The sequence below is a fragment of the Apis mellifera genome, linkage group LG11, assembly GCF_003254395.2.
Source record: "Apis mellifera strain DH4 linkage group LG11, Amel_HAv3.1, whole genome shotgun sequence".
Taxonomy (NCBI): domain Eukaryota; kingdom Metazoa; phylum Arthropoda; class Insecta; order Hymenoptera; family Apidae; genus Apis; species Apis mellifera.
Window position 1 is genome coordinate 15,411,249 of NC_037648.1, and position 26,566 is coordinate 15,437,814.

Consider the following 26,566-nt stretch of genomic DNA (forward strand, 5'->3'; position numbering starts at 1 on the left):
TAGGTTTAAGCAATAGACTTTCTTACAAATTATTTTTTTTTATTCATCATAATTTTCATCGGAATGACAATGCGATGTGTACGAAATATTAAAAAAGTACAATAGCCTGTTATATAAAATATGATTTTTACACAAATATAAAGTCAACCGCTGTACCATTGCGATATTCTGTAACGCATGCAATGCTACCAATTTTGTTGCTATCGAAAATAATGTTTGCTTGCGTGCAGTTTTCTTAGTATAAAAAGTACATCCTTTGGCGAGTTAGTATTAAAGACAGATGTTGATACAAATCCAAAGTTATTTATTGCTGGTAACGTTAGGAATCAAATTGATAGCTTGTAAAAGTTTATCAAATTTTTTTTTTTAAATTTGGATTTGGATCTTCATCGTCGTTCTGCTGTTAATAGTTTTATGTAAAAATCGACTTGTGCATCTCGCCGAAAGGGACGCTCATGGCGGTAGTATAAGTATAATCATAAGATTACATTAACACAGTATTTCGCATTCTCCTTATTTCTTGTTGACAATGTATGAATAATTGTTATAAAATGTCACAATATCGAAAATGGAAGAAATGACGAGTCGCCGCTCCCTTTCTTTTCCGTTCATTTTATTTTAAATGCTTGCTTTAAGCAGCTATTTTTTCTGCATCAATTGCTATAACAAAAAATATTATTTTGATATAAAATTTATTTTTTATTTTAATAATTTTAAATTTATATATTTATACATGTATATATATATATTTATATATGTATATACACTATATATATACATGTACTATATACATACATATATATATATATTATATAAAAAATATATGTTTAAAATTTTAGCTTACCTTCTTTGGTAGGCAAGGGATTTTTCTCAAGTGTTTCTGCATGTTTTAATTTCGCGGGATCGAAATTTTCAATACCAGAGATCAGCTGTTGCTTTCCTTTTTCCTGCTGGATTGCTTTAAAAATAAATTTAATTTACGATTATTATTTTAATATTAAAATTTTTTCTTTATTCGATTTTTCAAAAATTATAAAAGATAAGAAAAAATTGTGAAATACGATACTATACCATCCATGTCAGGTAGCAAATTCTTTTCTTGAGTTTCAGTGTGCTTCAAACTACTCGGGTCGAATGTCTCGATGCCTGACATCAGCGTTTGTTGAGTTTTCTCCGCAGCTACATCTGCAAGAAGTAAATGGAGGTCAAAGAACGGAAAATAAAACACACATAAGAGAACTATGAAAGTTAAGGTCATTATGGAAGCCAATGAAATTATAGCAAGTGTGCATTAAACGATCTCACCACAACGATATAGTATATAATAATTTTAAAAACAGTATAAATATTTAATTTTATTTAAAATTATAAATCAATATGAAATCTTATGAAGAATCAAATTATTAATGCTAATAGAACACGTTTTTATTGTTTCCTTAGCAAGGAACAATAAAGCGTTGTTATTATTATATCTAAAAAAACTTTTATTACTAAGTAGACAATAACATTGTGTGTTATCGTAATACAGAATACGAAATTGCTGACAAAATAATTGAACATGCAAAACAATTTCTTTTAAGCTGAAAGCGAAAGTGAATAGGCTTGGTTTGGTCACGTATGTTTCGGTCACCTCGAAGCACCAAAAGCAACAAAATACCCTCCTTTTGTTACCGGCCAAGGAAGAAGTAGAGAACCTGAGAATGAAATATTCCCCTAGGAATCAAATAAACAGTGATACCTTTGGCATTGGGTAATATGATCTTCTCTTTCGTATCGGCGTGTTTCAATTGATCTGGTTTAAATGTTTCCACATCGTGGATTAATTCAGAATGCTGTCGTTCTTGTCGTACGTCTATATGTTACAATATTACATGCATTATAATCGGTCGAAACAAATTACAAGAAATTAGAACTCTGTATGTCTATAATATTATAGGTATTAAATCATAAAAACATTAAAATAATAATGCAACAAAAATTTTAGTGAAAAGGTAATGAAATTTATATTATACCTTCAGCAGAAGGTAGAACATTCTTTTCAGCAGTTGAGGCTTTTTTCATACAGCCATGATTGAAACCTTCCAATTCGCTTTTCAAATCTAAGGCTACTTTTGGCAGGTCTTTCAACGACGGACTCGACATGATGATTTGTTGTACTCTTCAATCTGAAACAAACAATCAATTTTTGATGTTTACAATAATAATATTAATCGTTGTATATCACTAATTAATTAAATGACATATAATGAATACAATTCATAATATAACCTTAATAGATTAATTATTAATTATTAAAAATATTTTAAATGAATCTATTATATTTAAGGAATTATAAAATTGTAATAGCATTATTTATTCTCAATTTATTTTTAAAAATAATAATCTCTTATGTATACTTTGCTATCTTTCCGCAGAGTTCCGTTTGATTATCGATATCCAAAAGAATTTCCAATTATAAAACTGACATCAACAACTTGAACCGCAATCTGAAACGAACTGTCGAGTTTTGTCCGTAGAAATGATATGTCTTTGTTTATTATGTCCAAATGAAAAAAGTTTCTCTAATATTTATATTCATAACAAAACAGAATCAAGTTATTCCTAATACTTTTGATATTTAAAAATTATGAATTTTTTAAATATTATATATATACTTTTTTAATCAAATATTTAACTTATAAATTAAAAAAAAAAAAAAGACAGAAACGAATTAAAACTCATACAACTTACAAGAATTCAAAAAAGATGCAATTTCACAATGGTATTGCTGCGAATCGCGGTACTCAGATTTTTAACCTATTTTCTTTATTCTCAATTGAACAATGATGATCGAACACCGGATGATATGCATATCAGAAATAACAAAAAGCATAAATCTGCCAATGTCGTTGAATGCATTGGTTAATTGTCATCGAGACGAAGGAAGTTCGTACACAAATGTGACACATGTACTTGTATACATGTCTATCGACATGTATACATATCGATATCGAATGCTTTTAGAGACGCTTTCAATGCATATTGACAGAAACGCCGGAATATATCGATAAATGAAACGTGTAACTTGTTTGACTTGTTCATTTTAAATGTTAAAAATTATTTTGTAATATGTACTCTTTGCATAAAAAAAGCATAAAAATTATAAAATCAAAGATTTTAAAAGATGAAAAACGAAAGATCTATTTAATACAAAATATAGATGCAAATATAATAAATTGCGAATGAATAACATCGGCATCATTTCTGGCGAATATATAAGGATATGCAAATGTTCGTCTAATATTTTAGGTATTTTTTTATTTTCTTTTTTTATAAATAAAAAAACGATTGGATTATAATTATGCTGAATATCTTAAAATACAATTCAATATTATTCGTAATTAATTGATCAAGTTTGTCGTATTTATTTAAATATGCTCAATTTAAATATAAAAATATTATTAAATAAAAGCAAAAAAAAATATAGATAAAAGTAATATATTTGTTATTTAATTTATATTAATTTATATAATTTTATATTACACTCCACAGTAATTAATGTATTATAAAGCGGAAGAAGAAGCTTGTTATTTCCGGTTGGCGTTTCTTTTCATTTCCTTTCTGATCACATGCTTCTGTATATTTTTCTATTAAAATAGCGGTATTTTTATGAACCAGGATCTTTATCTTGTAATCTTGTAAATATTCACAAATTATATTTTTTATGATATAAAAATTTATCAAATTTTTTTATCATGTTATATTTATTTTATCAAATTTTTAGATATACAAAAATTTGTAAAATATAAAAAAATATCAAAAATTTGTAAAAATATTTTATCAAATATTCGCATTATATATACATATATATATATCTTTGGAAGCATTAAGTTTAACAAATTTATAATATTAATAAAATATTTTGATACATGTTGAAAAATAATTCGTCAGTGATCATTCGAAAGGAATTCGAAAGATTCATTATATTGAATCCAGCACTCACACGGTACTTTTATGTTTTCCAGTTAAGGCACTGATAATCGACACTTCAAATTCTCGTTACCTGAATAAATTTAGAATATGAAAAATTACACAATTTACTAAATTTATACTGTTCAATATATGGAATGTTATAAAAAAATATTGATCTAACTGAATACTGAAATTGAATGATTCATTGAATGTTTGTTTCCATTTTTTTTCTTATTTTATTTTATTTTCTATTTATATTATTTATATTTATTATTTTTAAATAATAAATAATAGTTTTAAAAGATAAATATTATAGTATAAGTAAGAAAGAATATTTTTTAAAAATATTAATATTATTATATAATTTTTTAAAAATATTAATATTATTTTATTAAAATTAGGATAAAAAATTATTTTATTAAAATTAGGATAAAAAAATTAATATTATTCACAATTGATAGACTTTTTTAAATGACTGAAATCTGAAACTATCATATTTTTTCCAAGAAATTTTAGTCTCCGAAATTTAACATTAATTTATTTTCTACATTTCGATAAATAAGTAATAATATTTGCTTTTTTTTTAAAAATTATTTCTTTTTAAAATTTTTTTGATTATATTACAAATAAAATTATTCAAAAATATTTAATCTTATACAATTTAGAGAGAATTAGGGAATATCAATGATTATTATAACAAAATAAAAGGAATAATATTAAAAAAATTAGGAAAGATTCAAGAAGGCAAAGATAAGCGTATATCAATGGTTTCAGAGAGCGTTTCAAGAGATACGTTCCAACGGTGGGTCAGCATCGACAAGGCTGTGTATAGGTCCTTATATGGTAGCCAGTCGCATGGCTGTATATAGAGAAAGCTCGAAAGAGGCTGAATCCATAACTGCGAAGCACATTTGTGTCCTTTACGTATTCGCTTGTTGAATATTTCTTCTCTCACTATTCTTGTCAAGTATACCCACACTAAATTAATAGTAAGCGTTAGCCATAACGGTAACAAAACCAAGAGATTGCTTCAGTTGATTATAATTAACAAATTCAGGAATAAAAGTATAAAAAAATACGAATTAATTTGTACATGCAATTGTACAATTTGTAAATTTGAAGACTAATAGAAATATTTAATATTATTTTATAATATAATAGAAATTTATAGTAAGACAAAATTTCATAGAAATATCAAAATTAATACTTTCTCTTTATATATTTTCAAAGCGAATAATTTTATTAATTTCATATTACAGCGTAAAGTCGGTCGATTTCACAAAAGTCAGAAAAGCAATGATGGTTCTCAATGATGTATTTCATTGGATTACAATATAACAAGGAGAACTAAAAACGGTCTCAATACGTAAGTGTTCGAAGAGAAATCACGATAAATCCTACTTGATCTCGCGAAGAGAAAAGAGGTCTGCAAGTTAATAAGGAAACTAGGTTGTTCGCATCGACGCGCTAGCCGGTTTACAGAACATATTTGTACATCACGCTTCGACAATTCATGCTCATCACGAGATTGAATATATAATTGTAAAATTATATATCGAAAAAAAATGCTTAATTTTTTTATATTAATTATTTGAATTTTAATTATTATTTATTCATTCTATTTATAATGATCGTTTATATATTTTCAATTAAGAGCGCTACAAATAATTGTAAAGGAAACGAATATATAATTTAGAACTTCCACATAAATCTATTGAACGAACGCCTATGTGTTTGAAATCAATTGACTGTAAACATATCCGGTGGAATCGATAAGATCAGTCGATCGTCCAAGGGTTTCTGGCCGGACATTGTCATCTGTTCCTGGTAAAGATCTTATGGTTGACAACTAACAAGTTCGCGCGGCTTGTCAATTAACTTGGGTAATCACGTTTAATGGAGGACTCTCAATGGCGTATGCAGCGGTTCGCTTCTGAACAAACTAGTGTGCTTATTCCATCGACTGGTTAACGGTGATGATGAACTGCATACACGTTAAGTTGCCTACGTATACCATATTATACCTACGTAAAAGCATGCAGTGTAGCTAAAAAATACGTTTGTTACAATGATTCCGTGTCGCGACTGCGCTACGAGCAAATGCGATATAAACGCCCTCTTTTTCTCTCTTTCTCTTTCTCGTCTTTCTTTCGTGCAACCGTGACGGCTAACGAACCCTGGACGCGCGCGTGTCGTATCGAGCGGTGGCGCGTATGTTCAGGGGCGTGTTACCAAGCGGCCCGTTTTATATTCGCAACTTAGAATTCGTTTTGTTAGAATTTTTTTTTTTTCGTTGTACGAAATAAATTTTGTATATTACAATATAATAATATTGAATATGTACATACAAATTTTACTCTTATAAATTTAATTATATATTTTACTATTATTAAATATATATAATATTACGGTGATTTTGCAATAGTAAGTCTTAAAGATTTCATAAAAAAATATGAAACTATATATCATCAATAAATATTATAAAATTCTAATTTAATCTCATTGATTATAAATTGTGACATACATGTCCAGTAACATCTTGGATATCATATTTGCTAAATAAAGAATAAATATAATTATATTAAAAAATTTATCAGAAATTTTATGTAAATGATAAATCTTTATCTAATAAACAAATAATTAAAGCAAAATAATTAAAAAAGAAAAAAAAATTATAAATTAAATTTATTTTCGCATTGTCTTAATATTTCTCTTAGTAATTATATATATAAGATTACATATAAGATTATGTCTTAATGCAGACCTTGAAAATGCTGAAAGAAATTTTAAGATATTTCTCTTCCGGAACGTGAATGAAATAGCGGTGTGCGCACGCCCCCTCGTGTCTGTGATACGCGTATATGTCGGTTTGGACATGCAGGGTTGCATCGGGGGAGCGGTCGACTGGAAGCAGACGGTTTCATCGATTGGCAATGCGGGGGTCGACGAGTGGGGTATCTGAACTCTTCACAACTATCTATATAATGTATCGACGATCTCAGTTTTCATGGTCAATGGTAAAAAGATAATTTTTTAATATATCGCGTGGGATTCACCTTGATCCTCGTTCTTTTTCCTTTGATTCCTAAACATTTGTTAATATATATATATATGATATATATATATATATATATATTCGGATTAAAATTTGAAAAATATTAATTGAAAATAATATATATGATTAAAATAAAACAAAAATATATATTTTTATATGGTTAATTGTATTCAAAGAAAATATTTTATTATTATATTATTGATTTATATCATATCATATATGATATAGATATAGATCATATCATATCACATCACATAATTTATCATTATTATATTCTTTATTTTTTTTATTTATTTTAAATATAATAAATTGCAAGTAAGATAGAAGTTATCTTCTACTATTATGATCGCTATATTCAAGAATAAGCCAGTATCGCATGTACGAAATATGTCAACGAATGAAAACGTTAGCGGGACAAATCGATAAATAAAATTTCTGGAATACTTATTCGAAATATCTGCTCGCTTGCCTTGAAACGAGTCAACTTGTCCGAGACATGATAAGATGCAAATATCCACTGGATTCTCTCTTATGAAGATACCACGCATAAAAAAATGTTAATTAAAACAGAATGTGAGTTCATATTGCACTTTAATAAGTCCATTAAGGCAATCACTCAGATTTCATTAAACTAAAATATGTGATATTAAATTATTTCAATTAAATTTTGAAAAATTGAATTAAATTTTTTGATAATTTGTTCGTTAAAACTATTTTCGAAATAAAAATTAATGAAATGCAATAAATGTAATTACAAGAGACAGTAGCGTGCTCATCAATCGGCAACCAGAAACGCATTTGCGTGCCTGATGCGCAGCGGAGTGCATCTGTCAAAACCACGCCCTTGCTCCATCCTATCATCTTAATATAAGGATTCACAGAAACTTAGCAATAAATATAAGACTATGTTTCTGAAATATACAATTAAATATGACTCATTTATCTGAAACTTAATCATCATTCTAAATATATAAAAATATAATTATTATACGAAAATATAATTCTACAGAATATATAATGATATATAAAGGGTAGTAATAATGATATTAGGTATTTAAGTAATAATTATTTTATATAAAATGTCACAATATATAAAATATATATATATATATATATATATATATATATATATATATATATATATATATTAAATATATTAGAAAAAAAAATATTAAAAAATTAATTCATATCAAAATTTGTATATACACAAAACACGTAGAGATTTGACCACACCCCTCCATTTTGATCGGAGAATAATGAAGACGATCGATATTCTTGAAGGTATATATATATATGTATATTGCTAATTTTTTTCTTTCGAAAATAATAAAAATAACAAGCAATTTGTGAATACCGGTCGTTTTCAAATAGTTTTTATCTTATTAAAAAACATGTATACACACACAATAATATATCTTTCTTGGAGAGGTAATGAAAGCCGGTTTACTTTGATTTCTTATTAAAATATCACCGTATATTTTTATTTATTTAAAAGCGCATGCAATTTAACTGACTATAAATAAAATGCATCGACAGTAAAGAGCACTGACCTGTCAGTTGTCACTTAGAAAGGTAGGCAAACGCTAACACCGTCCAGCCAAGTGTTCAAGGGCAGGATGGAAGCAGTACACTGACTGACCGGTTAGTGATTTCGTAGCACGTAACACCAAGTAACACCGGCGAACTACTCTTTCACTCTTACTTCTGTCGATCCTACGCTCACACTGTTTAACTCCCACCACAAATTCCGGCCCTGAATGTTGGCCAATCGCACAGCATCATTTCCCTTCCCCCTTCTGTTAAATTCCTCCTTCCATCCTTCGAACACTTCCTCCAATGGTCTCCTTGACCGTCATTGGGAGGGTGGCTGACTCACCCTTGGCGACGAGTATGATTTCGCATTCGATGCACGAAAAAGTTTCATGTTTTTCAAGCGTAAATTTGCTTTCAGTATTTTTATTCCGTTATTAGATTAGATTTTTTTTCAATCGATACTTATTGCTGAATAAATGAAAATTATTATTACAGCAAAAGTATTGTAAAAATGCTACATCTGATATAATTGAAAGGGAGCAAGATTGAAGGGCTTTTAGGGGTTGACAAGAGCTGGAATGACTCATCTTACAATTATTCCAGCTGCACGTCATATGGCAGTCCCGTTCACTGTTTCTGTGAAATATATTTGGAAACTTGAAATTTCATTATGTATTTAGAATATTTATTTAAAATAATAATCTACGATTTTTTCAATAAATTCTTAAGAAATGAATTAAAAAAATAATTTAAAATTTATTTAATTTATAAAAAAATAATTATTTATTTAAATTAAGAATAAATATAACTTTTATTATATTTAATATAACAACTATATTTCATATATTATTTGCAATAATAAAATGTATTTTCTAAACAAACAAATAATAAATTTCATAGGTTATGTTCATTGGAATAAGAACATTTTAAAATCTTAACTTTCATAGAAATATTTGGTAAATAAAAATTTAATAAATCAATAGATATTTAAATATATTAATACTATCAACAGGAAAAAAATATTCCTTATTAATTATTCATATTATTTGATTATCTACAATAAATGAGATGCAATACAAAATTTCATATTTTGTTTACGGCTAAAAAATTTTCTAATACTAATTTTCTAATATCAATCACTAAACATGCTAAAATCATAAACAAGATACATAAACATATCATATTATTTAATGTATTTTTTGTTTTTCTAAAATATACTTAAATCCATATATCACATACCATTTTAATATCATTTATAATATTATCGATTCGGCACGGAATAAGATTGTAATATTAATAGTGGCACAATGAAATTAAAATGTGTATATATATATATATATAATTATTATGATAAAGACATAATATAATATAAAAATCTAGAATTTATAGAAAAAAATGCACAAAGAATGCAAATAGGGAGAAGGATATAATAAAAATATTGAAATCAACGCCATCTTTAGAGTGCTAAAAATGAAACATAAAGAGAAAGGATAGAAAAAGCAGAACAGAAATAAGCTAAGAATTGATGATCAGTGCTATCTCTTGAATAAGATTAAATATCAAAAATATCTTAAGATTAAATACCAAAAATACTCAAGAGATGGCGATGATTCTTAATTATCTTAATTATATTATCTTACATTTTTTTTAAACAGATGTTTTTGGTACTTAAAAGATGACACTGATGATCAATTCTTATCTTATCTCTGTTCTTCTCTCACTATTTTTTATTCTTTCTTTGTTCAATTTACGATACTCTGAACATAAAGTTGATTTTAACATTTTTATTTCATCTTTATCCTTTTCCTACTATTTACTCTCCTTATTTCGTAAAATTTATGTGCTTAAGAAATGGCTTTGAAATTGAAATATCTTAAATTATTATAAAAATATGCATGTATAATATTATAAAAAATTATAAGCCAAAATATTTAAATAAAATAAAAATAGAAATTAAAAGTGAATTTTAAAAATTAATTTTAAAAAATGTTATATTTAAATTATTTATTCAGTTATAGCTAATTTTTAAAAAATATCTATATGTAATATTAATTTAAATTATTAATAAAATATTATATTGGAATTGGTAAATCTTTTGCAACTAATACTAAAATTTGATCAGTACTTAAACACCAATTTACTATATTTTTGGAAACTTTACACCAATTTTCACCATGATGAGGTTCTGCAGCAATACATCTCTTTTTTACATCTTCTTGTTGTTCTTCTGTTCCATTTAAAAGTTCAAACTTATAGAAATATGCCCAAGCATCTCCTAAATCTGGATCTATTTTAACTGTTCGATTAAACCAATCTCGACATTTCGAAATTTTATGTTCACACCAAAATAATCTACCAAATAATTATTAAAATAATTATTAATAAAATTATTAATATATAAAATAAAAAAAATATTCTATGTTAATTACTTACTTAGATACTGCAAGAAGCACATGAGGATCATGCTCGCATTTTTTCAAAGCATCTACACTTTTTGTTTTTCTTTGTGGACGAGGTTCCATAAAAATTGCTTCTGCCCAAAGTAAACCAGATGTTGGACATTCTTGAAGTGCTTTTGCCATAAGCGTATTTGCCATATCTCTAACACCACCAATTTTTAATTCATTTCTGATAGCTTCTAACCAAAGTTCTGGATTCTTTGAATTTTTTAAGCGAGCCTTCTCCAAAACTGATCTAGCTTTAGTAACTTGACCTTTTCTATGTTCTAATTGTGCTAATAAACGCCACAATGGAATAGAATTCGGACATTTTTTTATCTATAAAAATAAAATAAATAAATAAAAATAAATAATCAAAATAATAAAGATTAATTAATAAAAATCATGAGATGAACATTTACAGCTTGATTATATGTTTCTAAAGCTTTATCCAAGTTTCCTTGTTGTTCTTCGATTTGTCCTTTCATTAGCCATAATTTTGGAAAATCATCAAATGCTTCTAATGCTTCTTTTAGAAGTAATAGAGCTGCATCAAGATTATTCAGAGCCCATTCTAATTTTGCACTTTTCATCATCACTCTAGGAGTTGGTGCAGATGCTCGTGCTTTTGCGAGCAATCGTCGAGCTCTTTCATATTCAGAATTTTCTGATTCTAGTTTTACAGCTGCTAACCAAATTTCCTCCGAATTTGGATTTGCTTGAAATGCAAGTGACAATATACCTCTTGCTGCTGGAACATCTCCCTTAAAAAAAAATTTTATATTAATTATAAAAAAAATTTCGTAAAATTTTTTTTTTTGAGAATTACTTACAGCTAACCATTTTGATTTTGCACCCATAAGCCAAAGTACTTCACTCTTTGGACAATGAGCAACTGCTCTTTGAAGCAAAGATTCTAAAGATTCTCGTGTTCCATATGTTTTTTCAAAATAAGCAGCACGTAACCAAATCGATTTTTTACTTGGAAATGTCGACAATGCATAAGCATACACTGCTCTAGCACATTCCAATGCACCTTGTTGAGCACACTAAAATGAACGTAAATAATATATATATTTTGATTGTATAACATTAAATATAAATGGAATATAGTCTTACAGTTTCTGCATCTTCCATCCAAGTATGTTTTCTGTCCTCTTCTTCTACTCCAAAACCAATAATTGCCTTAACTATTACTTGACATGTATGTACTGCTCCAGCCTTTTCAGCTTCCATAGCTTCTTTAAACCAATGTTCTCTATTAATTTCCACACCATTTGCACTTAAAGAAGATATTGCACGATCAATAATTTTTTCAACCATATGTTTATTCCCATTTGCTTCTTCCAATTTAGCAGCAGTTGTCCAAATTTGTCTGTCAGTTGGAATATTTTCTCTTGCTTTATTAAGTACTTTTCTGGCATTATCATAGGTTTCTAATCGAGCAAGCGCAAGCCATAAATCTACACTAGTTGGACAACATTCGACCGCTCGACTAAGTAAAATTCGCGCATCTTCTGGCTCTTCTAATTCTACTGCAGCTTTCCATAATCTTACTGAATTTGGAATATGTTCTAATGCTTTACGATATACTCTTCTTTTTGCTTTTGTTTCAGTTTCTAAATCTGCTGCTTTTATCCAAATTCTAACAGATGTTGGTATATGTCGAACAGATTGAGCAATTACTGCTTTAGCTGTATCTGGTGGTTGAAGTCTTGCTGCTTCTAACCATAAGTCTTCTGATGTAGGATTTACTTCACAGCCTTTCATTATCAAATTTCGTGCAGCTTGCACTTTTCCTGTAACTTCTTCTAAACGTGCAGAAGCAATCCATGCTGGAGGATGATTAGGATTCGTTTCTCTTACAGATTTCAGCAATAATCTGGCTTTTTTAATATCACTGAAATTCAATAAGAATAAATATAAAGTTAATTAAATTATCATTAAATTATAATTAGCAGTAAGATATATTTAATATTTTTATATTTTATTTACTTGATATCACCACCATATGTTGGTATCATACTTTGCAAATCTGTAAGATAACCCTTAGGATCCACAACAGTTTGTCCTTCTACAGAATCAGAAACTTGGTTCAATTTAACATTCATTAAAGTATTTCTTGCTTGTCCAATTTTCCTTAAATCTAAATCTCCTGTAGGTGTTAACATTCCAGGTGTTGCTACGCCAGGCATCATAGATGCTAAACCACTTGATGGATCTATACTAGTGGACGTTTCACCACCTAAATTTCGTGCAAGAACAGAATCCGGTAATGGTGTAAATTTTTCTGCTCGTGGATTTCGTTGCTTTCGATTTCTAGCATCGCCAACTTCTGGAACATTTTTCCATTCTTCTTCGCTTACATTTACCAATTCTCTTTTTAAATCTGAAAACTGTTGTTGAATTTTAGGACGTTCTTGACGATACCTTTCTAATTCTTCTCTGAGTCTTTTTTCTCTGTACTCTTTACGCTTTTCATCCATTCGTTTATCAATTGCCTCATAAATAGCATCAGCTTCTTCATCATCTTTATCATATGGATCCTACAAAATGTTTAATTATTTAATAAAATAAGTTATATGATCAAAAGAATTTTTGTTGAATATTCTACCTTACTAAATAATGATCCTCCATATCCAGAAAATTCATCATAATTAGAATCATTTAAATCTTCTTCATCTTCTTCTTCTTCTTCCTTTTTTTTTGTTCTTTTTGTAGGTGGAGCATGTCTATCATCTCTATAAATGAAATATAAAAATTAATATAAGACATTTTCGTGTTGATAAAAAATCAGATATAATAAAATATGCTTACGAAACATCGTTAGCATCTCGAGCTGGACCAATGTCAGATCTAGTTGTAAATCCAGTAGCTCTAAAAGAAAATGTGTCAATAATTATATATTAATGTTTATTTTATTAAAGGAGGTTAACTAAAAAGTATTGTTTTTGTAAATTACCCTCTTCCAACACCAGCTACATATCCTAAAGGTGCTGGAACACCTAAAAAATGCTTTTTATTTCTCGTTGATAATGAAACTGATGGAACTGCCATTATATTTTTATCAATTGACTGATGTAAACACAAATAAAATTACTTTATAGTACTTATCCATTCAATATAACCTCTAATGTTAAGCGATTCAAACGTTTGATTAAGAAATAATTTTCTAATAGATGGCACTTTTTAGCTACTCTTTGAAATATTTTATGAATAAAATTTAGCCATCAATGAAGAAAGAAAAAAAAAATCATCATATAAATCGTAAATATAAATAAATTTAAATATCTTGATAATTTTTATTAAATAAAAATATAATATAATATAATATAAATATAATATAATAAATATAATATATGACTTAAAATAATTTATTTTGTGTTCAAAACTGTGAAATAAAATTGGAGTACTTTCAATATTTATTATTATTTTATAATAGATATCTTTTGTTATATAACTAAAATAAAAATTTATAGAATTCGTGTAAAAATTCTTAAATTTTTATAATTGTATGGCACAAAATCATAAAAATATATAATATGTTGATGTACATTTATATATAAAATATTAACATTAAATTATATTCATAACAAATTATTAAAGATTCAAATAATTTATTAAATTAAAAATAAAAATATAATTATATAACAAAAATTTTAGATTTTTTCTTTTTAAAATAACAAATATTGTACATAAGATTTAATAAATATTTTTGTTCAAAATTTTTGAATGCTTGCATAAAATATTGCAATACTTATAAAACATATTAAAATGGCTAAAATCCAATATTTTCTATAATTATTACAATTTTCATTCAATAATTGTCTTTTATCGAATTTATCCTTTCCTTTACGACGAGGTTTAAATTTTCGTTCAAACTTTTCGATTTCTTGTTGATTACGTATTTCTTCTGCTTGTCGTTTTTGTTCTAATAAAGCAGCCTCAGCTTGACGTTTTTCTATTTTTAATTTGTTACAAACATCGTCACATTTTATGCAAATTTCATCTTTTTGTATCAATGAGCAAATAAAATCTTTCTTAATACGTTTGCATTCACAAAATAATTTCACTTTCTTATTACATTTTTTTTCATTTTTACATGGACCTGGATGACAATCATTTATACATCGATGTCCACAAGAATACTGAAAAAGAATATAATTATTTAATTGCAGAAAATAATAACATAAAACTTATTTAGATTAATAATTTAATTATTAATTTAATTAATTTTAATAAGTTTAATTAATTTAATTACATTTTTTGGACATTGATTTCCACATTTAAGCAATTCATTACGTTGTTCTGCTTTAGCTGATGTAAGTTCTGAACATCTGCGGTATAAAGTACTTATACCACAATGACATAAAATTTTAACTAATTGCTTGCAGGGACTACATGGTGCAGGATGACAAGGTTTTGGGCATAAATGCGTGCACCCTTGTGGTCGTGGAAATAGACACGGTTTTTCACATTCCATGCATGGAGTACCACTTATATCTTCTTTAGAAAATGATATTTTATGACAAATTAATTCACATGTATGATTCATACATAATAATATTTTTCCACATAATCTTCCGCAAGAAGTAGACTTAGCCATATGACAAGGCCACGGACGTGTCTCGTGTTCTCCTAAACATGTAATTGGTACTGAAACTTCACATGGTGGACAAGGTAATGTTTTTAGCTGCATAGTTTCTTTTTGTATGTCCCAAGGTCCAATTGGTTGTGTCTTTGTATCATTTTTATATACTTTTACCCATACTTTTGTATGACAAATAGCAACACAAAGATGACCACATCGTTTATATACTAAATTGCAAATTTTTTTGCAAGGTGGACAAGGACCTTGATGACATTTATGAGTTTCTCGTTTTGGATGATGGCAAATTGGCGGTATTTTACATGATTTATTGCAAACTGGAGGTTTGATTTTTTTTACTGTACCACATGGTACTATTATTTTATTGTATCCGCATTTACACTGAATAATATCAGTTCGTGCACACGGATAACAAGGACCGCTATGACAAGGAGCGGCACATTTATGTTTGCGACAGTTTAAAGTATTGTCACATATTTTTTCACAAATATTATATGTATTTTTAATCAAGCAATCGCAACATTTTTTGTTACATAAATGTCTACCGCACAAACGCATTTGCATGCATTTCTTATTGCAATGAAACTCTTTACCACATGCAATTTCTTTTTGATAATTGCCACATCTACATGATTTTGTGACTACCTCTAAACATTGTCCACATCGATCTGTATGACATCTCATATTACAGTAGTGTGAACCACAATTCAATAATTTTCCACATGTATCTCCACATGTAGGTAATTGTTCTTGTTTACATGAAATGGCATAACGTTTTTTTCCACATGGACATGTTCTATTTTGCTCCAATAAACAAGATCCACAATCATTAACTAAATGACATTTACCTAAGCATGTATGAACATTACAAGAAAGAAGTCTGCCACAAGGTTTATCACAAATCCATGAACTTTCATAACATTGTTTTAATTCTTTGTTAATCTTACAGTGACATTCCAATAATAATACTTCTGAACAAGGAGGGCATTCTCCTGAATGGCATATTTCCTTGCAAGTATGTGAACATAATTTATATTTTTTATTGCATATAGTGCCACAGCTCCATTCTTTAGCATTACATCGTCGTTGTTGAGGTATTTGTTTACCACAATAGCATTTGATAGATACTGTTTTTGCACATGGAGGACATGGTCCAGGATGACAAAGTAAAACACATTTGTGACCACATTCTGGTTTTAAGGATTTACCACAAGTTTCTCCACATGAATGTGGAATATTCCATGGATGATATGGTGGATCAATAGATTTCCCACAAAAGCATTTATAATTACGAGGTACATCATCTTGCTTATATTCCATACGACACTTTGGACTAAAATATATTGTAAACAATAATTAAATAAATATATTATTATTTATACATATATATACATATGTATAAAATCTTTTAGGATATTTCTTACCATGCCCATATCAATGTAATGCCTTTCTCACGTTTAACATTTAAACTATCCTGTATCCAATGCAAAATGCAAGACAGATGTAAAAAAGCAAAACATTTGTTACAATTCCAAATCTAAAACATTAAAATTAATTAAATAAAATATATATTAAAAGACATGAAAGTTATTTAAAGAATTTTATATTATATATACATTATAATTTAATACATATAAAGAAACATACCGGGTCTGCTTTTTTTACGGTTGAAATACATATTAAGCAAACAGCATTACCAGATTGGAAAACATTAATTAAATATGATAACATTTTTTCTGCATCTGCTTCTTTTCCTTGATAAGAAGCTAAAACTTTTTCAACTACATTTTGCATATCTTCTTCATTTCTATCATTTTCATCCTCACTAGATGATTCTAAGTAGGCATTTGCTTCTAAATGTTTGTTAATTGCTATTTTATTTTCTGCTTGAGCTCGTCTAAATTTTTGCATTTTTATTTATTGTCTTAGCTATGAAAATTTAAAAATTTTTTTCTGTAATAATAAAACATAAATTAGTCATAGCTCTATAAGGATTAAAAATGATAAAATTATTTATAATTTTTCATTAATATACATAATATTACATTAATATTACATAATAAAAATACGTATTATATAAAAAAAATTAAAAATTGTAGCAAACAAATAATAATATAAAATAATAATTTATTTACTTATTGTATATATATATATATATATATATATATATATATATATATATATATACAGATAAATAAATAAGTGATAATATATATTTATTTAAATATATATACATATATATATATATATATATATATACACATATATATATTAAGTGAGAAGATATATTTAATATGTAATATGTGTTTCAATTTGTGTGAATAGATTTAAAAAACAAATGAAATATTTTCATTAGAATATATTCAAATTATTCTAAATTTTGACCATACTTTTACCACGTATTTCTTTATTAGAAAATTAAAGTTCACAACGACACATTTATTGGTTATTTCGTCAAAAATAATAATAGAAAAGAGAACTAATTAATAATTATGATTTTATATCTTTTATATCATGAATTTTATTTTTTTATTGGTTAATTCAAATAAATAAATCTATATTTGAAGAAATATGCTTTACAATTTAACGATTCCAAAAAAATTTTTTAGTAGTGCTTTTCAATAATCTCTTCTAATCAAGATGTATGGTTTGACATTCAACAAATTACAAAATTATGATTAGTTCAAAATTAATTGAAATTGTATTGCTTCTTTTGTAGTATATTGTATAAAAAGCAAAAATCCAATAATACGAAATACGTACGTAAGGAGAATGCATAAAAATGTTAACTATTATTTACTGATAATACTCAATTCACGGATTGATATTATATTTGATATTTAACAATCAATACAAATATAATTGAAATTTTGATAAATTTTGATAAAAAAAAAGATTCAACTACATTATGACAATACAATTACAGTGGCACAAGAATTTGTATGAAAATTATGGTTTGGCAGATAATTATACAGATAGTTCGTTTTTGAAACAATTACGTAAAAATGTAAAACCAAATAATGTGACATTATTGGAAGCAATAACTTTCGGTGCCAGCGTATGTATACAGTTAAATATTGTAATTCTTTTTGTTATCATATTTATTTGGTTAAACAATCAGTGGACTAGTCCTGATATCATATTTGTATTTAGTGTAATATTTACAATATTCGGTTATTTTGTATATTGTTTCAAAAGACCAAATATTTTGATTGAATTAACAAAATATATTAGAACTGTATTGATTTTTCTTACATTTGGATATATTTTATCGCCTGTATTAAAAACTTTAACTGAAACCATTAGTACAGATACAATTTATGCTATGACAATATTAATGTTTATAGTACATTTAATATTTAGTAAGTATGGTTCTTTACAAATTTCTTTATCTGATTCTTTGTCCATAACATCTTCAATTTTTGGTTCTTTAATGTTAGCGTCTAGATTGGCATCTCCATTACATGCTTTTTCTCTTCTTACTGTTTCTGTTCAATGTTTTGTTTTATTACCATTTTTGACACATATATTAAATAATAAAATAATAATTTCAATTTTTTTAACGTTGAATACATTATATTTTCTGTTAATAGTAACACAAATTCTTTCTTATGTATTTATTGCAATTGTAATATTTTTACATTTTATTTGTCCTTATTGGTATGTAAAATGTCAAAAATATAAAGATAACATTTACGGACCATGGGATGAAGCTGTTATTACTTCTTAAAAAATATTTAATCTATTTCTATTCATTCATTATAATATATAAAATTGTAATTTAAAGAAAATAGATATATCATAAATATTTGGATATTTAATTTATTATTAATATACAATGCAATTATATAAAATAGTAATAAAATGTAACATAATAAAATAACAGTAATAATGTAAAATTATATTATACATATTGTTAGACAAAACAAAATATATGAAAATGATATGCATTAACATTATTTTAAATATTCAAATATTATTTAATGAAAAATATTATTTGATGAAAGGATGAAATATATTTTTTCAATAAATTGTATCTATACAGAAATTATTTATTGAAGACTTTTTTTATAATAAATACTGTTTATGAGAGTTTGGATAATTATTTGTTAATACACTGGTATGTAAAAAAATATGTTGTACATTTGAATCATAGACACAATATTATTCTACAAATGTGAACTGTAATAATCTTTTTATTCTTCTGACAAGAGCTTCAACAAATTGAAGACCTGGGCTTTCAATGGAATCTTTATCTTTGTGTTCCATCAATGCATATTTATTATGTATATTTACTAATTGTGTAATAAAGCTATCTGTAAATGTAGAAACAAGACCTTGCTTTAATTCCATTAAAGTTTCTGAAGATATTTTCCATGTCACTGTATCTTCATCTATACTTCCTGAAGATACTAAAATAAAAAGAAGATAATTTTAATATTTCATATCATTTATTAATTATAATATATTATATATTAAATAAATAATAAATTTATATTATAAATAAATAATAAATATATAAATTTACCTTGCATTCGACTGTGCCGTGATATCACTTGTATCATATAAAAATCCAAGTGACTCCAAAGAATATACAATGCATGTTCTATTATTAGAAAACAATATTTTATGATTTGATGTTTTTCTTTTACCCAATGATTCAATCGTTGTTTCACTATAACTCGTTGCTTTTGAACATCGAGTTCCGCTTCTTCTTCGGACATGTAATCTTTTAATTTGTCTATAATCATTTCTCCAACGCTTTCCGATTGTTTTTTAAGAGTGTCAATTTGAAGTAATTCAGTATCTAATAAATTCGTGACAGACACAAGTTGATCGACAATCGTTCCTAAATGTACTCCTCCAGATGTGTCTTTTATTCTATCTTCTCTTCCTCTTGGTTTTAGAGTTAAATGAGGCTCAAAAAGTACGTTTCTTATTTTTTGATCCATTCTATTATGCTGCATTTGATTTCGTGTATATAACATAATATTTGCAACTATTTGTACACGAGAAATATGTTTTTCGTTTTCCTCTACATTCTTGTGATTTAAACAGCTAGGAGCTGGCTGTAATTGGAATTTATACAATAGAGCCAACATTAATCTTTGTAATCGATATAGATGAGCACGAAGTTCTCTTATACCACTAACGTCTTCTAATTCAAAATCAGCTTTATCCAATTCTTCATCTACTAATTTATACATATCAATATTCGCAGATCGGGATATTACTCCTGTAAGACAAGCCATTTCTTTCAAAATAAGTGCATTCGGTTCCTGATAAGCATCTCGTAGTACCATTTCAATAATGCCTCGATGGCTCTGTAGAAAACCACAAACTTGTATAGCACATGATTGATTCTCTGTTCCAAGAGTGGTAAGCAAAGCATCACAAAGATACAAAGCAGGTAAAAGGATTTGCTGATAACGTTGACCAGGAGAAGGTGTAAAGGAATGAGGATTTCTTACTGAAAAACCTAATGGAACATCAGGATGGTAATTGAAAGCTGTCATACTTGACATACACGATAGAATTTTATTCTCCAAAAGACTTTCAGCACCTAATCTTGTAGAGGCCATTCTGCAAAATGTTGCCATCTTTGCTTCATATAAATATAATGGTCTTAATGTTTGAGGTTCTGGATGTAACATATTTTGTAACATTTTATCAGATTCTAAAAGACTTTCTATCATGTGTTTCAAATATCCTCTACTGGTTAAATACATTATCCAAGCATTATCATAATCCAATTCTAATATCTTATCCAAGCAAGATAATGCCAACATTTTAGATACATCGTGACCACCTGAGCAATTATGACATAAAATATCCATCAATTTATTTCCAAAACTGTTTATCACTTGTATCGTTGCATATCGATGAGAACGTTCCTGAATAGGCATTACTCTATTCATTGAACTATCTAATTGATTAACGTACATTAAATCAATAATATTCGTGTTTTCTGATTTTTCTAAACCGACTACGCAAAGAAAATTCAATAATACCGCATATAAATGGGTAATTACTTTTTGTGAAGACGCTCCTGCGTTTATAATCCATTGCAAAATATGACTCAAAATAATTTTCATCATTGTTGCATTTGAAGGCGATGAAGGAAATGATTCACTATCTGTTTGAGTGATGAAACTGTTTCGCAAATGTACTAATAACATCAGCACTGTTCCGGATACTAAAGTTTTAATCTCGCTTAAAGCTTCACAAGATGTCATCTTTTGTAATAAATCATGGGATAGATTCAACAATAAATTCTGTTTTTGAGGTGTAGGAAGTTGTTGATTTGTTGCAACACAAAATAATATTTCTGTTGTTTGGCACCAACCTTCTAGAAATTTTACTGTAGCATAAGATAATAATTTTGTTTGGTTTCTTTCTAAAGCGTATTTTAAAATTTTCTGTACTTCATCTTGCATAGGATTACGTTGAGTAGCAATTGCACTACTTTGAGTAACAGCTAATTCCTCAGTGATAATGGAATATAATTTTTTAATTTCTATAAGTCGAGGACCTCCTACTAACGTAACGGGAACACTACATCGTGCAAAAACCATTTCAACTTGTGATGGATCAAAGAAATCTAAACATAAAGATGACTCCAATTGAAACTGAAATTCAATATAATGCAAAAGATCCATCAGAAGTTTCTGTGATGGTACAATTTGTCCTTTTTCTTGACCAAAGTTTCCAACCAATCGTTGAATTAAAGAATTCTGTGAACTTCCACCAGCAACTCGTAATTCAATTGCGGCTATTTTCAATAACCATGACATGCAACCAAGTTCTATTATTGTGTTCCATCCTTCAAATGGTAATTTTGAAAGATGTCTCTGTATAAAGTCTTGATTTGCACTAGTTCGTAAAAATCTTAAAACTGAAACAAATGTTTTGCTGTTTTCAGCTAACATATAAAGAAGACAATAACAAGCCTCTGTTATTTTGTCACGACCACGTTCAAGAGATTGCTCTAAAATTCCTAATATTGAATGTAAACATGTACGAGGAAATCCTAAAATACCGGGTTGTTGTAAAACAGTTTTTTTGATATCTTTAGTGATTTCAAAACCTAATAGATAGTGAGAAAGATTTGGAGTAGGTCTTCTAAGGCTTTGCATCATTAAAAGTAAAATCCGATTTTTGCAACTACCAGTATACTGTTTTTCATTTTCAGTATCTTCATCTGCATCCAAGCATTCCACAAAACCATGTCGAATATTCGTAGTTAAAGCAGGAGTAGCTGTAAACATAGAAAGTAACTCAGAATCTGCTCCTGGTTCATTAGTCACTTCATAAATAATACCGACAGCGTGAAATGCATGTTGCGGAAGCCAAGAACTGTACGAAACATATTTAGCAATATTTATCATATAATCAGGTCTTTTTGATTGTGGATCCACTTCTAAAAGTAATCTTGATAATCCAGTCAAAATTGTATGTATAGATTTTGCAGCAGCTGATTGAGCCATATAATTATGTTGCGTATTTAATCCTCTTTCTAATATTTCCAAACAATACAAAGTGCTATTTTCAAGATTCTTTTTACCAGGAAAGAGTTCATAAGTATCGAAATTAGTACAACCTTTATCAAGAATATATAATATAACATGAAGTAATTCAGATTTGGAATGTAATTGAGTCATAATGTAATAACCAGAATTGACCATTGTAACTTCTCCACTTTGAAGTTCTACTTTACATCCAGTAAAGTCTTCTACAGCAGGCTCATATTGTTTAATAAGCTTTAAAAATATTTTTAAACAAGCTTCTGAAACTTCCCATTTTTCTCCTGGATTTTTATATGATCGTGTATGAAATTTTAGAAAAACAGTATTAATTATAAAACGCAAATATTGATCAAAACCAGGATTACGTTGCCCCATTCCCGATAATCGTAATATAGGAAAGTTAGTGAGAACATCTAAAAGTTCAAGCATTGCTCGCGTTAATGGATATTCATCTTTTTTTGATTCAATTTCTTCTAATTCAGTTTGAACTCCTCTTGGTTGATAGCTGCTTATTGTTGGTATATTTGGAACTATTTGTGCAGCTTCTAAACTTTGCCATACAGTGAATGAAGTTTCAGATGACATTACTAATGCAGCAAGTGTTCTTATTAAAACACTCTTCAATGGAATAGATATTCCACAACTGACTAAACCTATCAAAGATGGTATTACTTTCCATCCTGGATGATAATATATATCTCTTCTTAATCTATCTTCTATATCATTTTTCGCAATCACTCGAACAACCAATAATACTGCTTCAAGACCTTTAACTTCTTCAGGTGTAATGCCTTTGGGATGGCTTCTTTGACGGTAAACAGTATCTTGACTGGGAGGCAATTCAGTTCTAAGATTATCATAGTACAGGCTTAAAGATTTGAAAAAGTGATCCCAAGAAATTGTTGTTGATCCAGAAGATCCTATAAATATTTTTTTGTTTTTAATATTTTTTATTTTAATTAAAAAAACAACAAATAATATAGAAAAAAATTAATATTTACCATTTGGCTTTAAAAAACTAAATGCTTGCTTTGCTGCTTCTGGAGAACATGCAAGAGATGCAATCATTTTAAGATATGGCACAAATAATCCTGCTGGTAATATTTCACCTGCGAGACGTACGAATTTAAAAAGAGCAACTTCTCTAGAAAGTGAACGCTTAATATGTGCAGAATCGGATGTATGCGTGGAATCGGTATAACACCAATAGTCATTAACTAACTTCAGTTTTAAAGGATCTTCTTTATATAATTCTGCTATTGTTAACATCAAATATTCAAAATGATTATCTAAATTTAAAGGCGGTTCAATACCCTCTTGTTGATACGCCTGAATCAAACGCATAGATTCATCCGCTCGACTTCGTAAATCTTTAACTTTTAAAGGCATTAGCAATATAAAATCAGAAATAAGAGAATGAAAATAACGAAGATAAAATTCTTCATAATATATGCTTTTGTTTTTAAATAATATTTCCGCCATGAAATGAAAACATTTATTTGTTAAAGCTGCTTCCAACAATCTCTCATCTTCTGTAGTAATATTCAAGATTTGTATGTTAGCTGCAGTTTTTATTGTTGTAAGAGCAACTGCAAAAGCAAATTGTATAATCCCACGTAATCCAGCACACTCCCAATTGATATTAGGTGTTATTAATTTTTGATATAGTTCTTCATGTGCTCCTCTTTCCAAAATTAATGGCATAGAATTAATCAATTCTGAAAAAAAAATATTAAATCAGAAATTGTAATATAAAAATTATATTTATAATTGATAAAAAAATATACCTTCACCATTCTCACGAGTAGAAAATGAACTAAAATTGATTGCATTTAACACACTCATTATAATAGCAAGTGTGACCTTATCTGGACCTTCTTCATAGGCTTCTGGTCCAATTTGTTTTGTTTGTAATAGAGATAATAAACGAAATAAAATTGAATTTGGTAATGAAGATTGTGCAGACCACAAATATAAAATGTCTGCCAAATCTTGTCTAGAATCATTATAAAGTTTCATAACCATATATCGATGTTTTGGTCCACCTAAGGCTCGATTTTTTTCCAATAGTTCTTGTTCCTTTATAGGATCCATTTTTTCTAACAATGATAAAATTCTATCTAATAAATCATCTTGTAATTTATTCATATATTCTGTAATATGTCTCAAAAGAGCAAGTGAAGCATCAATTTTCCAACTATGTCCCATTCTTGCTTGTACAAGCATTCTTAAAGTTGATGTAAGTGCTTTTTTCCCATCATAATATAATAAAATAGCTGTTAATCCTCTGGGTAAACTAGGATGATAAGGCATTTGCAACTGAGCAGTGCATAAAAGATCTAATGCCATAAATTCATTAAGTTTATACATATCTGATATAATAAGAGTTTCATCAACCAATTCTTTTGATAATAACTGATGTCCTAAATCAGGAAGTGTAATACCATCTGTAGCTCCCTTTATTATTTCTTCTCTGCTGTTCTTATTTGGAGGCTATAATAAAATATATCTTAAATCATATAATATAATAATTTATATAATATTTTTATTTTTATTATTTCATATTTAATATTATAAATATTTGGTTTTATGTAATTACTTACAGGATTTTCTAAAAGTGTTAAAAAATTTTGTCTATGATTACGTAAAGTTTCTGTAAATTCATGAAGATCATGAGTTGTTGAAGAAGAAGTAATGTATCGTTCTACAAGATTCTGTAATTCTTTATAAGATGTCCACATATCCTGTGTGGTTCCTTTTTCTATAAAATATACAAAATAAATTTTTTTATTAATGATTAATGTAATTATTTAAATATATAATATATAAATGATATAAAAAATATATTAATAAAAAATATATAATTATTGATTAAAATGAATGATTTTTATATAATTATATGATATTATGATATAAATTATTGCACATGTAATAATGAATAAAATATGAAATATATTAGGATTTATAAAATACAAAAATTGTAAATATACATATTCATATAAATTAAGAATTACCTTCAGACATTTTTTTATGATAAATAAGACGTTATAAAATTGAAAATTTGGCAAAACAAAATATTATACTTATATAAATATAATGAAAAGAAAGAAATATCGTGCAACATAATACAAATATAAGTCTTTTTGGCGGAAACAACGGATTGATAATTATAAACCATTGAATAACTATATAAGATAGTGCATGTAGTAAGTACATGCATTTGTTACTGCATATAAATAGTTACTTAAGAGGGCGCATTTAAGTTAGTATTTTAATTGAAAAGATTAATTTATATTTAATATTTATCTATTCTTTTATATTTAATTATATTTTATATTTGAATAAAATATCTTTTTAATTCTTTTTTTTTTTGATGAATGAATGTATTTACATGAACTAAATATTTTGTTTTCTCTTATCGTAAATGGAGATAGCATAACTAGTAATCAAATTT

The 26,566-nt window shown here is 27.2% G+C and overlaps 5 protein-coding genes across 7 annotated transcripts; 1 reads left to right on the forward strand and 4 right to left on the reverse strand.

The window, feature by feature from the left end:
• Window positions 1-22: 22 nt before the first annotated feature.
• LOC551528 (thymosin beta) lies at window positions 23-8,726 on the reverse strand. Of its 3 annotated transcripts, none has more exons than XM_016914876.2 (6): window positions 8,557-8,726; window positions 2,013-2,165; window positions 1,739-1,852; window positions 1,072-1,185; window positions 845-958; window positions 23-660 (listed from the first exon to the last, which is right to left on the reverse strand). In XM_016914876.2, exons 2-6 carry the CDS (start codon window positions 2,140-2,142, stop codon window positions 632-634), a joined length of 501 nt encoding a protein of 166 aa, XP_016770365.1. In that variant the 5' UTR covers window positions 2,143-2,165; window positions 8,557-8,726; the 3' UTR covers window positions 23-631. The 3 variants fall into 3 exon arrangements, with proteins under 3 accessions (XP_016770365.1, XP_016770366.1, XP_016770368.1); XM_016914877.2 differs by lacking the exon at window positions 8,557-8,726 and adding an exon at window positions 2,731-2,915; XM_016914879.2 differs by lacking the exon at window positions 1,739-1,852 and having other exon boundaries at window positions 8,557-8,716.
• A 1,501-nt stretch (window positions 8,727-10,227) lies between these two features.
• Window positions 10,228-14,135, reverse strand: LOC551493 (pre-mRNA-processing factor 6). Its single transcript, XM_623888.6, has 9 exons — window positions 13,940-14,135; window positions 13,795-13,854; window positions 13,592-13,718; window positions 12,973-13,523; window positions 12,097-12,877; window positions 11,811-12,026; window positions 11,400-11,741; window positions 10,973-11,316; window positions 10,228-10,891 (listed from the first exon to the last, which is right to left on the reverse strand). The coding sequence occupies exons 1-9, from the start codon at window positions 14,032-14,034 to the stop codon at window positions 10,612-10,614; spliced, it is 2,796 nt and encodes a 931-aa protein (XP_623891.2). The 5' UTR covers window positions 14,035-14,135; the 3' UTR covers window positions 10,228-10,611.
• Window positions 14,136-14,695: 560 nt separating this feature from the next.
• Window positions 14,696-18,469, reverse strand: LOC726904 (NF-X1-type zinc finger protein NFXL1). The gene is made up of 5 exons (XM_026444014.1): window positions 18,350-18,469; window positions 17,234-17,539; window positions 17,011-17,123; window positions 15,239-16,919; window positions 14,696-15,125 (listed from the first exon to the last, which is right to left on the reverse strand). Exons 2-5 carry the CDS (start codon window positions 17,495-17,497, stop codon window positions 14,697-14,699), a joined length of 2,487 nt encoding a protein of 828 aa, XP_026299799.1. The 5' UTR covers window positions 17,498-17,539; window positions 18,350-18,469; the 3' UTR covers window position 14,696.
• LOC102655948 (phosphatidylinositol N-acetylglucosaminyltransferase subunit C) lies at window positions 18,461-19,401 on the forward strand. Its single transcript, XM_026444015.1, has one exon. The coding sequence runs from the start codon at window positions 18,495-18,497 to the stop codon at window positions 19,314-19,316; it is 822 nt and encodes a 273-aa protein (XP_026299800.1). The 5' UTR covers window positions 18,461-18,494; the 3' UTR covers window positions 19,317-19,401.
• Window positions 19,402-19,622: 221 nt separating this feature from the next.
• Window positions 19,623-26,283, reverse strand: LOC411918 (nuclear pore complex protein Nup205). Its single transcript, XM_395387.7, has 6 exons — window positions 26,127-26,283; window positions 25,716-25,873; window positions 24,900-25,605; window positions 24,114-24,830; window positions 20,115-24,032; window positions 19,623-19,998 (listed from the first exon to the last, which is right to left on the reverse strand). The coding sequence occupies exons 1-6, from the start codon at window positions 26,134-26,136 to the stop codon at window positions 19,751-19,753; spliced, it is 5,757 nt and encodes a 1,918-aa protein (XP_395387.5). The 5' UTR covers window positions 26,137-26,283; the 3' UTR covers window positions 19,623-19,750.
• Window positions 26,284-26,566: the final 283 nt, after the last annotated feature.